This window comes from Corapipo altera, unplaced genomic scaffold (assembly GCF_003945725.1).
Source record: "Corapipo altera isolate COAL_440 unplaced genomic scaffold, ASM394572v1 111, whole genome shotgun sequence".
NCBI classification, from domain to species: Eukaryota; Metazoa; Chordata; class Aves; order Passeriformes; family Pipridae; genus Corapipo; species Corapipo altera.
Genome location: NW_020884973.1, coordinates 1,642,799 through 1,660,766, shown reverse-complemented (window position 1 = coordinate 1,660,766; position 17,968 = coordinate 1,642,799). Strand labels below are relative to the sequence as shown.

At 54.4% G+C, this 17,968-nt stretch overlaps 1 protein-coding gene across 1 annotated transcript in view; it reads left to right on the top strand.

The window, feature by feature from the left end:
* SIL1 (SIL1 nucleotide exchange factor) overlaps positions 1-15,882 on the top strand; it is a 71,607-nt gene extending 55,725 nt beyond the window's left edge. The window contains exons 6-8 of the mRNA XM_027665242.1: positions 11,378-11,474; positions 13,659-13,823; positions 15,420-15,882. Coding sequence (XP_027521043.1) covers positions 11,378-11,474; positions 13,659-13,823; positions 15,420-15,770 — 613 coding nt within the window. The 3' untranslated portion in view covers positions 15,771-15,882. The remainder of the gene's footprint in view (positions 1-11,377; positions 11,475-13,658; positions 13,824-15,419) is intronic.
* Positions 15,883-17,968: the final 2,086 nt, after the last annotated feature.

Genomic DNA, 17,968 nt, shown 5'->3' with positions numbered 1-17,968 from the left:
TATATAGTGAATGTTTAAAAACCAACTGCAACAGTAATAACAGTAATTATAGGTGGGCGCAATTTTCCTTTATCTTATAAATGAAGTTGCTAGAAAAATTACTGCTGTGTTGATACTTGGCAGGGACACTGATGTGAGTACCCACTTGTTTCTGAAAAATGCTGTTGGATTTTTAATGACCATCAGCAGCACAACCTTGATTTTTAAATGTCATACTAAATGTAGCAGTTCCAGCCTCCTCTGCCGTGGCATGTGGGTGGGTAGAGATGAATCAGAAAGCAGAAAGAATTGCTGGTTCTTTCTGTGACTCTCAAGTTTTCCTCGAGGGCTTCTCACCCAGGCACTGGCTGGAATTGTCTGTGGGTTGTGTTGCAGTGTCGCAGTCCCTGGTCCTGTCCCCGCTATTAATGCGTGATTAAGTTGCTTGATGCAGAGTGAGTGCATCAGGTTTCTCCAGGAGCTGGTGTTCCACAAGTCATCCTCTCTGTTTATCAAAACCAGATACATAAAAAAAGGTTTCCCAGCTTTTGCAGATGCAGCTTTTCCATTCTCTCTCTGGCTGGAAGCGTTCCCCAGGCTTCGCTTTTGGAGCAGAAATCTGTGCTTGGCATTTGCAAGATGGTGATTTGCTTTTGTAAATGGAGCAAAGTCTTGGTTTTGAGTCATGACTCAGTGAAACAAATCTACTTGTATAGACTAAAATGACTGCAATTGCACCGTTAAACCCCATGGGACTGGGAAGAGCCAGAGTTTAAAGAGTGACACTGCAGTGGGGGTGAGTCCCCCTGTGATCCAGCATCTTCCCTTGCCTGCTGAGGAGTGGGGTGGGGTGAGCTGAGGCTCGTAGGTGATGAGAGGATCAGTGTTTGGGAGCAACACCTTCCGCCGTGGCACCTGGGGGTGCTCCAGGGCAGGGCCGGGAGCCAAATGGGTGGGAGATGACGGGAAGATTTGCTCTGCCTTCCCTGGGAACGGCAGGAACGCGGAGCTGCGAAGCAGATGGCAGGGTTAAAATAGGACAGAGCTCCGCCAAGATGTGCTGCAAGGGAGAGGAGTGAAGTGCCTGTTCTCACACTTCGCTTTGTGTCTCGGGGAAGAGCTGGAGAGTGCCTGCGCTCCGCTGGCATTCCCAACAGGAACACGCCAGGGAAAGGCTTGCTTGAGTTTTTGATATTATTAGCACTTGTCTTAAAGAAAAATCAGCTCAAATGAGCAAGCAAACAAATAAAGTGAAGAACAATTGAAGGGCTCAGCCTCAGGGCACCTTTAGCATCTCTCAGGATTATTAGTGGGATGTGTCACATCGGCACTCGCTGAGCTGGAGCGTTCGGAGCCCGGCACTTCACACCAAGGCTTGCTTTTTCTGGGGCTTTCAGACAGCTTTCTGCAGTGTTTGCATCTCACCTAAGGCATGTGAATAGCTTTTGTTGGAATATCTGAGTAACTTTGCATGCCTGGAATTACGCTCAGAGCGATTGGACAGACTCGTGGGGAGGTTTCTGTGCAAAGCTGCCTCACTGCAAGGGGCAGAAGGGGCTTGTTGGGAGTCCTGCAAGAGCAGCAAAGAGCTGGGTGGGACCTTGGTTGTTCCTGCCACCATCCTGGGCCAGGTCAGCTTTGGAGCCAGGAGTCTGGAGGTGTACAGGGAAAAGCAGTGTGAGGAAGAGGAGGAGCAGGGAGGCAGGAACCAGCATTCACACTCACACCCTGACAAGGCTGCCGACGCTCTTGGGAGAGCTGCATTCTCCTGTCTGTAAATCAGGGGGGCTTTGAAAACTCTGTAAATCAGGGGGGCTCTGGTGAAAAACAGGGTGCAAACAGGGTGAGGTCAAGGCCATGGTATTAATCCTGTGGTATTGTTCTTGTTTCTTGCTGTGTGGTGATTTTTTTTAAAAAAAGAAATCAACACAATTTTTGAGGGCTGTGGGTAAAATGTCACAGAAATAAATGAGTTCTGCTTGCATTGGGAGAGAATCACTCACTTTTTATTAATGCAGCCTCTGATGAAACAGAGCTCAGCCTTCAGCATCTGACCTACAGTAAAACACCAGGCTTTCAGGAATTCCTAGAGAGTGTTTTGTAAGTGTGGCACATAGGGTTGTAAGGTTGATTTACCCTCAGAAACAAAGCATCAGTTTGGGTGATTGAGCACCGAGGGGATTTCCTGGAATGTCCTTCTCCATGCCCCATGGAGCACTTGCCTGTGCCTACCTGGAAGGATCAGTCATTCAGCTGAGAATTCCCATGACTGTTGCAGATGGGACAGGAGTCACCCAGTCCTTAAATCACATCAGGGTGACAGACTCTGCAGAGTGGCCTGCAAGGCCCATCCTTCACCATCACAATGGAGAAGCTGGACTGACCTTGGTGGTGCTCCCTCGGCACCAGCTCCATGCTTACAGGGTGATGGCAGTCACCCCAAGAAACCTTTGCTTTTTAATCATAAAATGGTTTGTGGGTTGTTGATTAAACTGGTGTCTGAGGCTCTTGAAGCTGCAGCCCCCAACTGCCCTGAGAGCCTCAGGTGCAGAAGCCCCCCCACCCCAGCCCAGTGTTCACAGAGATGGGGGTATGTGCTGGCACTGAAATGAAGCTCAGAGCTGGCAAAGCCAAGGGCCAGGAGAAGAGAGGGGCTCTGGGAATGTCCTTGGGGGCTTCACTTGTGCTGGGGCAGTGGGATTCCTGCCTGGGCTTTTTTTGCTGTTGTGTGCCTGTTTTTGTGGACCATTTTTTCTTAATAAATAGAGCCAGTCTGTTGTTTGTGTGTGCTCAGCAGAACAATCTGGTGTGGTTGGTTTTGTTCTGGCACCTCAGATTTTACTACCAGAGTCAGTATTCACTCTCTTACTCTGCTCCACGGAGAGGTGAGGAAGAGGAGGGGGTTTGCTGCACGCTCAGTGCCTGTGTTCCCATCGCTCCTCTCTGGAGCAGCCGTGCTTTGGGCAGCTCCTTGATTTCGTTGACTCACACAAGTGACCCAGCTCTGCTGCCTGGTGTCCTGCATCCCTCACCTGGAATGCTGGGTCCTGGCTGGGGGGGGCTTCCTGCATCCCTGCAAGGTGTCTTGCTGCAGCAGATCTGCTATTCTCTATTTTTATTTAATTACTTACTTTTACAGCTCTTTGTATAAATCCAATTGTTCATCTGTTAGCTGGGTTACAGCACTGCAGCTCACTAGATTTTTTTTCCTGTTTCCAGAACACTGACCTTGCCCTGCCTGGGCTCAGGTGAGCTGGGTCTGCTCCCCACAGGGCTCCCAGTGGCTCCAGTGCTCCCAGTGCCTCCCAACCCCAGCCACATCACACTCTGTGCTTCCAGCTCAATATTGTGACTGCAAAGGGCCAGGAGCTTGTGCAAGATAATTCCCGCTTCCATAGTGTGGCTGAGAGCAGAGTTTTCCCAGTTAAACCCAATGTCACTGTCCCCCCATGGAGCTTGGGGCTTGTCCAATGGGGTGTCAGCCTTGCTGCCTTCAGAGAGGGCATTGCAGGGCTCAGAAGAAGCTCGACTGTCTCCTGCCTGGGACACAGATACGAGAGCCAAGCCAAGGTTCCCTCAGCTTTTCCCAGGCAGCCTTCCACGCTGCTCCTGCATCTCTGGATGATTCACACTCCCTCGGTTTGAGTATCACATCAGCCCATCAAAATCGCAGAATCACGTACTCAGCTCCAGCTTATTCTCTCTGCAGTTCTGTTCTCCTCTTAGCAACAAATACTCAATAACCTAATTGCTCATTAAACCCCGTGCGTGTGTCCCTGTAATCCAGGATGTCACAGGGAGACGTGTTGCTCTCCCAGGGATGTTGCTGCTCCCGGGCTCCGGTGAGGAGCGCCTGGCTTGGCAGAAAGGGAGAAGGCAGCATTGCATTGAAGTGGAGATTTTCATCTTCTGGGGATTTTTTTATATCTCTCCTATATTCTGGGCTTTTGAACATCTAACATCTCTTTTATGCTTCACATCTTTCATATGAAATTGTTGCATTGTGTTGCCCATTGAAACCTGGTTTTCCTTTTGTCAGGTTTTCCCCCCTCACCCCTGCTTTCTTTTCCGCTGTATTTTGATCGGTGTAACTACTTAGGGCTCCATTTTTCTGGGTGGTTTTTAATCTCCTTAAGTTGGAGCTCTGAAGGCCTTTGTCTGTGATAAGCTCAGGTCTGAGCTGGTGCTTGGAGAAGAGGATTTCTAGGCCAGTTCTGCTGCATTCAGCCCTCGGGGGTGACTGTTCCTCATGCCTCCACCTTCTCACTCCAAATAGTCCCAGGCAGCCTTGGTGGGGTTGGGGGTATTTTATTACTATCCTGCATGTCTCATATTGTTTGTGCAAATGTCCTTTTTGATACCATGGGACTGTGCAGTGTGGAAAGCCTCTGTTAAATATGTATTTTGTGAGGGATTCACCAGCCCTGCGCTTAAATGTCATTTACTGGCAGAGCTGGGGAGTCGTTTGGAGGGTGAGGGGGCTGCGGGGTTGTTGACATTGAGTTGTCCCAGTTTTCCTCCTCTTAAGAAGGAAGATAGGAAGTTTGGAAGGAGATGTATCTAACCAGTGCACACCTAGGAAGCTGCAGATTTGGAGCTGTTTGGGCTCCCTGCTCCATGGTCATTTCCCGGGGGGATGGTTCATGCCATAACCAGTGCTTGGAGGGCAGGTGGAAACCATGTTCTCCCCATGTGTCACTTCTCACTTGGAGTATTTTAATGCTTTTTTTTTTATTCTTAAACCTGCAGTCTGAAATTCAGTCGTGCAGGTATTAATGAGCTGCTGATCATCCTGCCTCTTTTCTGCCCTTATTTAGGAGTCTCAGACTTACAGATCTAGTTCAGGCTGGAATTACTGACATTGTAATGGTATGTTTTAGCTTTCTATCTATTATTTGTTAGGTAATTTTAACAGGGCTATGCTTACAAGAGCAGAAATGCTCCAAATACAGAGAAGGATGAAGAAGTCAGTGGCCTTTTCAAGTGTGACCCTGCTTGTGTGGCTTTTGGTTTCCAGGACTCACAAAAATTACCTTTTCCATTGCCTGTCAAATTGTGACTGAGGTGTGAGGCTTTGAGAGGCCCCAGGAGCCAGGCAAGGCACATTTCAACTCCGAGCACTCCTGTTGGTGCTCTTGTTTCCTTCATGGACAGATTTTGGACTGAAAACTGGGGAGGGGGATGGACACAGGGTGAGGGCAAGGTAAGCCAGGCTGCCTTACTGCCTGTTTCTGATCCTCAAGTTATAGCACAAGCTAAATAGACTACACTAAATTTTTTAGGCTGTTTCACAGACTTACAGACTTTGATCCCCAGCTTTGATTTCCCATGCGGCCTCGCAGAGCGCTGGTTCTGAGGAGAGAAGAGACCCATTAAGCCCTGTCTAGCCCGGTGATTATCATGCCTTTCCACCATCAGGCTGGGCTTTCATCAAAGCAGGAGCTCTGCAGCCTCCCCTGCCTGTGCCTGGGGAGGAGATGCTGGCGTGGCTCAGCAGCTGTGGCCACGTGAATGGGGCATGGTCCAGCCAGGGCTGTGCTCAGCCCCTGCTCCTGCCAGGCAGGGCTGACCCGTCCACTGCACTCCCCAGGCACACCTCTCCTTGGTCTTTCTCCCCCTGGCTTTAGCAGGATGCCCAGGTAAGGAGGTGACCCTTTCTCTCCTAGAGTCTTGTGCAGTTCCTACAACAAGCCGGCCATGAAATAAATATTCTGTGTGTGTCCTTGCCAGAGCAGTAGAGAGACAAGGGCATTTGCCTGCCTGCCCTGCTCTGTGCCTCTGAGTCCCCGGGTCCCTCTGCACCACTTGGCTTGCTTTATTTTTTTTTATTTTTAATTTAAATCTAATTTTGCTGCCGTATTGTAAGTTCCCACCTAACTCCAGAGCTGCTGTCGCCTCAGGGCTGTGTTGCTGCTTTTCAGTCTTCCCACACCCCTCGCATGTGCAGTCTGGAAAAACTTTGAAAATTCTCTCCTAAATTTTTGCACTTGGGGTTGTCCTAGGAGGAGTAGGATAAGGGTATCTTTTAACAGAGAGTACTCTTAAAAAATCCCTTCTTCAGCAAAATGGGAGCTGCCTTCATGTCATGAAAATTTGCCAGTGAAAATGGCAGAGAAGCCCATGCTGAATTTTCAGGAGCAACAGCTGTGTCCCCTGTGTCAGTGCTGCTCCACAGCATGTCCAAACCAACATCCAAGGATAAAGGGCAGCCATTCCACAAGCAGATCCCTAACAGCCCAAAGCCAGGGGCAGGTGCAGAGGCTGTTTGGAGGGCTCTGACCCCACCCTGTGAGACCACCTCTCCTCCAGGAAGCCTCCATTGTGCTGCTTGTGGGTCCTCTGTCCAGTCATCCACAGCCTGAGGTCTTGCTGCTCCCACAAAGAACTTTAATGGAAGAAAAAAGGAAGAAGGGCACAAACATCCCAGCCTGGCAGCTTGGGGAAGGTGCTGGGTCCATCTCTGCCTTCACACCCTGCCCATGGCAGAACCTGGTACCAACCAGGCTCTGCATCAGCTTCGTTTCAGTTGCACTCCCAGAGCTGATCCCAGAACACCAGCCCTGGATTTTATTGCCTTTGCTTCCCTCTCTGTGTCCTGTTGAGGCTCATGGTGCTCTGGCAAACCAGCCATGACTGTAATAATGTCTGAGCCCTTGTGGGAAGTTCTGACTCCGACTCAGGGAGATGTGAACTGGCAGAAAACCGAAGGTCACCTTCCCCAGCCACCAAGAGGGAAGTGCTGAGCTGATGAAATGGCACTTTAAATTTGTGTTTGCAAAGTCACCGCCCCAGAAGCCAGGCTGCACCCTGGGAAAGGGGGTATCCATCTCCAGGGTCCGTACTGAGGGAGTCTGGTGGCCTGTGCCTGAGGCTGTCCAGGGGTTCTCTCTCAGTCTGGGAGGGATGGCACATGTCCCACAGAGTTCAGGAACTCCTACCACAGAACAGAGCCCACCTCTCAAGGGACAGAGCTTCCCCAGGAGCTGCTCAGGGAGGATGGTGAGGTCAGCTGTGGGCAGTAGAGATTACTGCTGCTCTTCCCAAGCTCTTCACCCCTGCTGCACACACCCTGGCCAGCGTGAACACCAGCAGTGTGCCTGTCACCCCCAGCCTGCCCCAGTGCCCGGGCAGTGCCTTGCATGGATCAGTCCCATGAGCCTGACCCAGCCTTGTTTGCTCCTCTTCAGCCACAGACTGAGATGGTTGTGATGGACGTGAGCAGCGTGCCTGGAAGCCACAAGGACCTCGGATGTGCAGTGAGGGCCACATCTGGAGGGGATGTGGTGTGACCCTATAGCTGGGGTGGGTCCTCCCAGGGCAAACCAGGGCTGTTTAGCACACAGGGTCTCTCTTGGGAAGCTGTTTGAACCCAAGCACAGTGCTTGTGTCAAGTCCCTGTAGCCTTGTGGCTGTTCCTTACCCAGGGTGAGAGTGATTAATCTCATCCTTAGAGCACATCCAAATCTGTGCCATCACTGCAGCATCATGGGATGTCATTGCAGGCTGTATTCCACCCCTGTCCCAGCCTCAGAATTCCATTTCAGCAAATTCTGTTGCAGGTGCCACCATCCCATATCCATTAGCAGATTAACAGGTTGAATTTCCCATGAGAGCGCTCCACAGTCTGTCTCACTGTGTTTATTTTGTTCAGGCTGCTTTTCCCTGGGCTTGACAGTGTAATTTGTACAGATCTGGGCTGAGTTTTCCAAACCTTCAAAGGAGCTTTTTTGTTAGTTTGAAGCCAGGACTATTGATAGCAGAGACATTGAACAACAGGAGCATTGAGAAGTGAGAGCTGCACACCTACCAGCCAGGAAGGCTCCCTAATTTCCAGAGCTGCTCCTTGCCAAAAGCTCCATGGTTCAGAGATTTTAATTAGATCAAATCCTCCAGGTGACTAGCCAAGCATTAAAGGCATACCAATATTTCAGTCATGTCCCTTGCTGTAAGGGTTCTTATTATTTATTTTAGAGAGATGTGACAAAAGAACTTGGACATCCCAAACTTACTGTTCTCCTTGAATGGCACTAAGAGGTCTCCAGCCCAGGAGATTGTCCTTCAGTGCACTTACACTCACAGAGTTCCTGCCTGCAAGCTTGTTCTGCACTTGCTCTGGTCTTCATCGTGCAGAGTGACTTGCATGTGAAATTTGGTCAGGCTTTTCGACCAGGACTTGCATTTTCTGATTAGTTGGATTTGCCAGCTCCTCCTTGGGGTTTGGAACTGCATGTGGGGTTTCTTCACCCCTCATTCCCTCTGCTCATAGAGCCCCGGCATTGAAAACCCTCCTGGTGGTGTGGCTGATGGTGTGCTGGGCAAAGCCCAGCTGTGACTTCCCCTAGATGAACTTCAAACAGAAACAAGAACAACCTCGACAAAGGCAGAGACCAAAACTCACTGCTGGAAAAACCTCTTTTTCCTGCTCCTGCCGGCTGGGCAGCAGAGCTCATCCCAGCGGGAGGGCTGTGTCTGTGTGGCTCCTGCAGTCACTGGGTCGGCTCTGGAGGTGCCCAGGGCTCTGACCACAGCCCCACAGCTCTGCTTGTGGTGCTCAGCCTCTGCAGGAGGAGGTTTTGTGCTGTCCTCAGCCATCCAGCACCGTCTGTGCCCAACTCCCTGCCCAGGGCACCTCCAGTGACCTTGGGACAGGTATCACTTCTCACTGCTGTGGTTCCTTGCTGCCTTCTGGTGCTGCATCTCCAGGCTCCCAGAGGATCACAGGCCCTGGATGTGTCTGATACATCGGTCTGGACCAAAGGAGGTGCAGGATTTGTTCAGTTCTGTAGGTTGGATGTTCCTTATCTCTGGCTCTTCTGAGGTGGGGTCACACTTAGGCCCTTTCCACTGGCTGGGGTGTATGAGATGGGTCTTCAGCCCACACTGGGTGCTCTGGGAGCTGTTGGCCCTCCATCCCACCTGTGTGCTCATCCCACCTTTGCCCTGGGAGAAGTTGCTACAGCTGGATGGGGTGGATGAGATGCTACAGGGCTGCAGCACTGTCCCTGGGGTGTCCCTGGGGTGTCCCTGTGGGGACAGCTTTGGCTGACCCTGTGCCTGCAGGTATGGCTGGAGGTGAATGAGAGCAACAGTTGTCACTGGGAGAAAATGGCCTTGGGGCCAGGGGTGGTCTGGGAGCAGCTGAAGGTTTTAGGGCTGTTTGTCTCCATTTACTCCTGACTGCCCAAATCAGAGCCCAGCCCAGGCCATCAGAGATGCCATCGCTGGTCCTTACACAACATATTGGGGTGAAAAATAACATCTTGTTTCTGCAGGAGGAGACTCTGCTGCACCTCCTGGCACAGGGAGTTTGGGGATAAACACATCATGGTAGGTGTGTGAGATCCCACCTGGACCCAGGCACTGCAGAAGCTGGTTTGCTCCCAGGCATGCTGGGGCTGCTGCAGGGTTGGCACACAGGGTGGGTCTGAGGACCGGGCTATGAAAATTGCATCTGCAGGAGCATCCTGGAGCTCCTGGGTTTGTTCTTTCTTCTTCCTGCCCTGTCTGTGCAGGTCACAGATGCTCCTCCTCAACAGGGTGCCTGTGCCAGGGCTCTGCCTGGATGTCTGCTGCAGCAAATGGGTGAGGAAGGAGAAATCAAAGGTGGCTTTCAACAAACCCCCCTTTCCCTGCCCTGAGGTCAGCCTGGTAGTGGCAGCTGGGAACCCCCACTTGCCTCAGAGCCCTGGATGGCTCCTCCTGGTGCGAGAAGCAAAGCCTGGATGGAGCAGGGAGGGCAGGCTGACTGACAGAGATGAGTGTGGTGCTTTGCTGTGTGAGCCATGGGTTTAACTCCAAGCTGCTCCCTGCCCAGCTCCGTTTGTCTCTGGTTTTGTTTCTTTGTGACCCTGTCTGCCTCTGTCTCTCTCATTTCATGGAAGGGGCTTGGCACTGGCTGCTCCAGCAGCTCCCTGGGAGCAGTGGGAGCTGTGGGTGTGTCACAGCATCGGTGACCTTTGTCTGGGCACTGTGCAATTGCTGCTTCAGGGCGGAGCAAAAGCTGAAGTGCTGGAGCTGTTTCTCGGAGCATGAGAGACCCGGGATCAGGGATGGAGACAGTCAGTGTGTTGTGCTCCGACTGTGAAAGCCCTGCCAAGGAGGGAGCCTGTAGCACCTGACCTCTCCTTCACTTCCCAGGATGTACCAGAAGTGGGTTTGCAGTGTGGCTGGACCCAGGGCAGTGCAGATGGTGGGCAAGGCCTGCCTGTCTGTCTGTCCCTGGGCAGCTGCTCACATCCAGAGCTGAGATTCCAGTTTGTCCTTGCAGGCAGAAGGATGGATTTAGCCATTGGAGTCCTTGGAGAAAAGCACGTGCTGTGGGAGTTGTGTGGGTGGTGGCATCAGGTGTAATTGGTGGGGGCAAACAGGACCTTGCTCCTGGTGAGCTGGAGGCAGGGGGCTGCAGCACCACAGCACTTCAATCACTCAGCACGTTCACAGCGAGCGAGGAGAGGGGGAAGAAAGAACTGAAATGTAAAAGCTGTTGAGGAGTGGGTGTGATGGGGAGTGAGAGGATTTAATGGTTGTGAGGGAAATCACAGGAGAGGGCTCCTTGGTGGGGGAAGCCAGGTGGGATGTGGGGCTGTGATGGGTGGCCAGGATGGCTCTTCCCAGCCCCACTGCCATCATTTTAGGTTGTGTGCTGGGTTTGAGGTGCAGGGGTTACCTGGAGAAGGGGGTACCTTGTCCATAACCATGAACCATGATCAGTGGGAGCTGGGGGATTTGTTTTGGGATCAGGGTAGATTGACCTTCATTCATGTCTGCTGTGTTTTAGAAATAGAACAGAATAGAACCACTGAGGTTGGAAAAGACCTCCCAGATCATCAAGTACAACCTGTGCCCAATCCCCACCTTGTCCCCCAGCCCAGAGCACTGAGTGCCATGGCCAGTCCTTCCTTGGACACGTCCAGGGATGGAGATTCCACCACTTCCCTGGATGCCTGACCATCCTTTCCAGGGAGAAATTCCTCCTGATGTCCAACCTGACCCTCCCCTGGCACAGCTGGAGGCCGTTCCCTCTCCTCCTGTCCCTTGTTCCCTCCCGGCCCCCCCCGGCTCCCCCCTCCTGTCAGGGAGTTGCAGAGCCAGAAGGTCCCCCCTGAGCCTCCTTTTCTCCAGGCTGAGCTCCCCCAGCTCCCTCAGCTGCTCCTGCTGCTCCAGCCCCTTCTCCAGCTCCGTTCCCTTCCCTGCACACACTCCAGCCCCTCCATGTTTCTCTTCCATGAGGGCCCAGAACTGGACACAGACCTGGAGGGGCCTCAGCAGAGCCAGCACAGGGACAGTCCCTGCCCTGGTCCTGCTGCCACACCATGGCTGGTACAGCCGGAGCAGGCTCCCTCCCACCCTGCCGTGCCCTACTCTGTTGGTGACCTGCCTTTTGCTTTTGTCCCTGCAGCAACCCCAAAGTCCAGATCGAAGCCATTGAGGGGGGGGCACTGCAGAAGCTCCTGGTTATTCTGGCCACAGAACAACCCCTGGCTGTCAGGAAGAAGGTGAGTGAGTGGGGCTGCCCCTCTGGGCAAAGCTGTTTTTGTGCTGAACTCCATGTAAACACTCCTCAGAAAGTCACTGGCATCTGGAGAGTGTGGGACCTCATGCTGCTCCCCAAACTGGGTGGGCTTTGCTCCCAGGAGTGCAGGAGGGTGGCCCTGGGTACCAGCCCACCCCCAGCAGTGCTGGCTGCCCCCTGATGCTGTGGGTCTGCCCCCAGAGCCAGCAGTGGCACACACAACAGGCACAGCCCGCAGGGACAGGGTGCGGTGGTGCAGCCCCCTGGGGGGACAGGCGAGGGTCCCCACAGCAGGCAGAGCAATCAGAGCCCAACCAACACGGGAGCTGACGTTTGGAAGGAGCTAATTGCTGGAGCCAGCCCCGTGTCCTGCCTTGGGCAGAGGCTTTGGAGCCAAGCGAGCAGCGCCGAGAGCCCCCAGCCAAATGTGCAGCGCTGTCCGTCGGGCCGGGGGCTTCCTGCCCCTCCCGCCCTGCCTCCTGCTGCACTCCCTGGAGCATGAGATCCCATTACCCTCGCTTTAGCATGTGATGCCACCCCTGGAACGTTACCTGGCTGCTCCCCCCAGCCCTGTTTAACACAGGGGCCTCCTGTGTGAGGGGTCTGGCAGGGTGAGGGCACCGTCAGCTCCTCTGTTCGTCTGGGACGTCGCTCACACCGCCGGGTGCTGCCTGGGCTATAACAAGCTCCCAAAAACGTGTTCCCCTTTAGTCCCTGGGAAGAATTCTCCATCAAGCAAAAAGCATGGGAGAGGCTGGAGAATCCTATTGCATTTGGCCATGGATATGAGGAAATCTGTCTAGAGTGCACCCCAGGATTCTCCATGCTCAGAAACTCCTTCCAGGAATGCCTCTGGCTCAATCCAGAGCTTGTTTTGGGGTGGAGAGGGATGGCTGGGCATGCAGGGGCCCTCACCAGCATCACTGTGAACCCCTGGGTGCTGGCTCCAGAATAATTCTTTCCATCCCACTGGCAGCCCCTGGAGAAGTGAGAGGGATGGGCTCAGTGCTGTCCACACTCACATGTAGCCTTATGAGACCCTCCAAGGGTTGAACCCCCTTTTTCAGGAGGACAGAGGCCTTTAATTTCCAGTTCCTGTGCTGTGCACAGTCTCCTGCCTCTCTCCAGGCGAGGATCCCAAGGACAGGTCAGTGCCCCAGACCCTTCCTGCACAGGGCAGCCGTCCCCAGCTCTCGCTCCAGTGGTTTTTCCGCCCCGGTGCTCACAGCAGTGCACGACAACGAGGCCAAAAGTGCATTCCTTCCTTCCCTCCCCTGTCCTTTGGCCTGTGATTAAAAACGGAGACAGAAACATCTCAAATTCACCAGCGGCAACTCGAAAAATGGAAAATAGAAACAAATGGGACTGGGGAAGACATGGCTGTCAGCTCGGATCTGTCCAGGAGCGGGGCCCAGCCCGGTGTGCGGAGGAGCCGGCTCAGCTCTTGGCACATGCCCAGATGAGCATCCCTGTGCCCTGCCCCGGGCAGGCTCAGCCTCCCCTCTGCCACCACGGTTGTCAGAGCCAGACAGTGTGAGATCCAGCGGGATTAGAGTGGCTCCTAATTGCCTCCTCGGTACTAACCCTGCGTTGCCCGAGGGGTGCTGGGCCGCTGGCTGTTGGCACGTGGTGCTGCACCCTGACAGGCCCTGTGCCAGGGCTGGGCACTGGGGAACATCATGGTCTTCTCCTCTGACTATGTAGGTGCAGGGGCATCACCCCAGGCATCCAAGTTATCTCACAGGGATCAGGCTGCTGAGTGGTGCTGGACCCCCCTCACCCCATCCCAACCCCATAACTGGGCTCTGTACCAAGGACTGAGAGGGAGAGCAGTGGGAAGCGATGGCACTGTGTCTCTCAGGTGCTGGTCATGGGTCCCTCTGGGTTACTGATCTACCAAACACGGTGACAGCCCAGGCTGGGGTTCAGGTGCAAGTCACCCAAGCTTGGGCAGCCTCGTGGTGCTGGGGAGGGGATTGGGATCAGGAGCAAAGGGGACTGTTGGAGATGCCCCCCTCGACAAGGAGAGATTGGAATGCATTTTCCAGGGAGCTCTGCACAGGTGGGCTGGGGTGTTGCTGCTGTCCCCATGGGTGCTGTGAAGAGAGGCCACGCCATACGCAGTGGCCGTGCCCGCTGTGTTGATGGCCCTCTCTCTCTCCACCAGGCTCTCTTCGCCCTGTCCTCCATGCTGAGACACTTCCCCTACGCCCAGCAGCAGTTCCTCAAGCTGGGAGGCCTCCAGGTGCTCAGGAGCCTCTTCCGGCAGAAGGGGATGGAGACCCTGCACATCCGTGTGGTGACACTGCTCTACGACCTCATCATGGAGAAGGTGAGGAGCTGGGACAGGAGCCACGGGGGTCCCCACCTGCCCCCCTCACCGAGGGCCAACCCTGCCTCGGTGCCGTGGGGCCGAGTCCCCTCTGGCCACCACTGCGGGGCTCGAGAGCCTGGGAGAGCCCAGAGTGAGCCGAAACCTTTACATTTCTTTAAGCCACTGCCACCCTTTCCTCCTGAGGGTGTTTAAATAACACAACACCAAGGACACGATCAGGGAGTGTGGGCACTGGGCTGTGGTGTCCAGCTGCTGGTGTCCAGCCCCGAGCCGAGGGCCCGACTGGCACCGCTGTGCCCCTGTGTGCTGGAGAGGCCCTGCCCTGCTGCACCGCCCTCGCTGGAGCCCAGCCTGCCACGTGCAGTGTTTTATTTTCAAATACCCTAGATTACTGCTGTAAATGGCAGTTTAAAGCCCATCTTTCCTTGGCATGGCTTGTTGTTCAGTCCGTGCGTTTCCCTGACTCCAGAGCATGGGAATTAAATCCACTCTGGCTCAGTTTATGGCCAATTTGCCCTGCGGATTATGGCTGCTCTAATACCTGGGTTGCAGGCACCACAGAGCAGCACCTCTGTGTTAAATCAGTTATTTTCCAGGAGACTTTGTAAAGGTGCAAATTATTTTCACAGGTCTGAAATCTTATCAGGTGCTGACTCTAACATGATCCTGTTGGCTCCATGGGAAAGGAGAGGACGTGGGCATTTTGACTCAAACCATTCCCATTTGATCCTGCTGCCCATCTTCTGGCAGCCCCCCACAGCAGCCCCATCTGTTCCTGGCTCTGTGGGGCTGGGGCAGGGCACAGCCCAGCAGATTCTCAAGTTTACGTTAAAACAATGATTTTCCACTGTTCTTTGGATTGGGAATTCCGTGCATCAATCCCAGCACTTCATGGGGGAGGTGGCACAGCCCTGGGTGCCAGTGGGGGTGGCAGATTTGGGGTGGGTTGAGCTGGAAATCATAAACCACCTTGGCAGCTCTTGGTGCTGAAACATGAGTCACTGGGGCTCTGAGTGCCTTTTTCTGCCACATTCTTTCCTTGTCACCCCAAATCCTGCCTGCAGTTCATCAGGCAGCTCTCTGGGGGACGAGGAGAGGGGAGGTCTCCTTGGCATTGTCCCTCACTGTCCCCAGTGTGTCATTCCTGTCAATCCTTATGACCAGGCTCCAACAGTATTGGGGTGTTTCTGGACCAGGCTGGGAGTGGAAGGTCTGGCTGTGGCTGGAGGACACGGAGATCTCCATGTCTGTGGTGGGAGCAGCACAGACCCCAGCGGTGGGTGATGTTTGTGAGGTGCTGCAGGTGCCCAAAGCAGACCAGAGACTTTCCAGGTCTGCTGAGCTTCCTGCACTTTGCATGTCCTCTCAGGGCCGTGGGACACAGAAACCCCCAGTCACTGGGAGTTTTCCAGGGTGAGCAACCAGCCCCTGTGGCAGGGAACCAGGACACAACCTCGTCTTGGTCTTCTGTGACAAGTCACCGTCCAAGGCAGGTGTTACCAGGTGTGCATCCTCCTCTGCCACCACGTTCCACCTCCTGGGAGAGTTTCTCTCTGACAGGGATATTAATCTGTGCTCCACCACTTCCCGCAGATGCTGCTTGAGGACTCACAGCACGGAGAGCAGATGGAAGAGAAAATCCAGCAGTACCGGGAGGTGAGGCTGGTGCCGGCGGTGGTGGAGCAGGACTGGTGTGCAGTGGCTCCCAACCTGCTGGCCATGCCTGAGCACGACACCCGGGAGAAGGTCCTTAAGCTGGTGGGTGTGCTGATGGCCTTCTGCAGGGAGCACTACCGGGGGGACCCTGCCCTGGGCACCACCCTGGGCCTCCTGCGCAGCGAGTACGAGGAGCTGGCGGCCGAGGAGCAGCGGGAAGGGGACAAGGACGGCTACTTCAGGGAGCTCCTCGGCTCCATAAACACCATCATCCAGGAGTTAAGGTGAAAGTAACTGTAGGTTCAGTTCAACTCCAGATAATTCAGGGTGACAGTGTGAGTTTGGATGGCACTGGTGTAAACAGACTTTGGAATAAACTGTTGGACAAAATGAGATCCCAGCACTGGGCCAACAGCTTTGTTACTGAAACATCTGGGGGTGGCACGTCTCATTTTCCGTGTGGTAATTTTCCATGTGGCATGGAGGAGGAACGGGCTCTGAAGGCTGGGTGGTGGCCACTGATGGATGGGAGAGGGACGGGGGGGAGAAGCTCAAGCTCCACCTTGTTGTCCCCTCCTGGTGCCGTGTGCCCCATGTGCACACTGGGACCATTCACACCAGGCCTTTGCCTTCCCTTGCCCCACACAGGTGACAGGTGCCCTACATGGGGACTGTCCCCAGCTGAGGTGCAGCTGCTGTTCCCCTGTGGAGGGAAGCCCCTCACATCCCATGTCCTGGGGGAGCTGGGAGCAGGAGGGATTTGAGGGCGTTTGGGGGAGCCTGTTTGTCTCACTCCCACCCTGCAGCCGTTGTTCCCACAGCAGCAGAAACACTGTAACCAAAATGGAGGTGCATACTGTGGAGGGAACAAGGTGGAGGCTCAACTGACATAGCCCCTACCATGGCACCTTCTGCATGTTCTCAGTCCTCCTGCAGGATTTGGGGGGGAAGGGCTGAGGGATGTGGTGGGGCTGTCTGTGTGAGGCATCTTTGCTGCACAAAGTGTGTGTTCCCACAGCTCTGAGCTGCCTTTATCCGTGCCCAGTGATGACCTGCCATGTCTGTGACCTGTGTTTGCTCCTGTGTGAGTCACCGTGGCCCTTGGACAGCACCACTGGGATGGGGATTGCTCAGTGCTTGTTCAGGAGGGCTGGACACTGTTTCCATAAAGCCCTGCTTGGAGGGGCTCTCTGGAGGGCTCTGATCCAGGCTGTGCTTGGAGCAGGACTGTCCCATGGCCATGTCCACCCCTGAGGCCCAGCCCCACCACCCCTCAGTGCAGTCACCCAGCCCCTCTGTGCTCAGGGTCAGCCACAGCCCAAGGGTTTGGGGAACACCCGTCAGCCCTGGTGTGACACAGCCCCAGAGCCGCTCTAGCCATGGCTGGGGCTCTCCTGCTCAGCAGCACACCCTGCCCGACAACAGACCACTGAGCTTCCCCACTTGTGTTGTTCTTGTCTTTGGAGATGGCTCCCAAGGGATCGAGACTGGCCAGCCAAGGGTTTTCCACCCATGCTGTTCAGCACTCTCTCCATGATGTGCTGGGCTGGGCATCTCCCTCCACACACCTCCTCCAGCTGCAGCTTCTCTTTCCTCAACTCTCGTCCCTTCCCCCATGAACCTCCTTAAGCTGCTTCTCACGCTGGATGGTCCACTGGGGATGTTCCACCCTGTCCTCATTGAGTTCATTCTGTCTCCCCACATCATCCATCTTCAGGTGAAGAGAATCCAAAGTCTTGCCCAAGCCTCTGGCTGCCACCTCACTGCAACCAGCAGAGAGTTATGAAAACTAAATTTATTCATTATTTTGTCTGTTTAATTGCATAGGATTATTAAAGAATCACAGACTGGTTTGGGTTGGAAGGGACCTTGTTCCACCTCCTGCCATGGGCAGGAACACCTTCCACTACCCCAGTTTGCTCCGAGCCCTGTCCAACCTGGTCTTTCAGTCCAAACCCCTCCTTGTTCTAAACCCTTTCTGGGGAAGCTTTGGGTTTTATTTTAATAAAGAGTGATGAATTCTACTTCTCACAATTCCCCTGTGAGAACTGTGCAGGGCTGGACACTGCAGTGAGCCCAGTGAGCCTCACACTCCTGCCCTGTGCCTGGGGACGGGCACGTGTCCCCTGGCCATGGCTGTGCCAGGACAGCCTGACCTGGGCCAGCACTGGGGTGCTGGCATGGAGGAGGAACGGGCTCTGAAGGCTGGGTGGTGGCCACTGATGGATGGGAGAGGGACGGGGGGGAGAAGCTCAAGCTCCACCTTGTTGTCCCCTCCTGGTGCCGTGTGCCCCATGTGCACACTGGGACCATTCACACCAGGCCTTTGCCTTCCCTTGCCCCACACAGGTGACAGGTGCCCTACATGGGGACTGTCCCCAGCTGAGGTGCAGCTGCTGTTCCCCTGTGGAGGGAAGCCCCTCACATCCCATGTCCTGAGGGAGCTGGGAGCAGGAGGGATTTGAGGGCGTTTGGGGGAGCCTGTT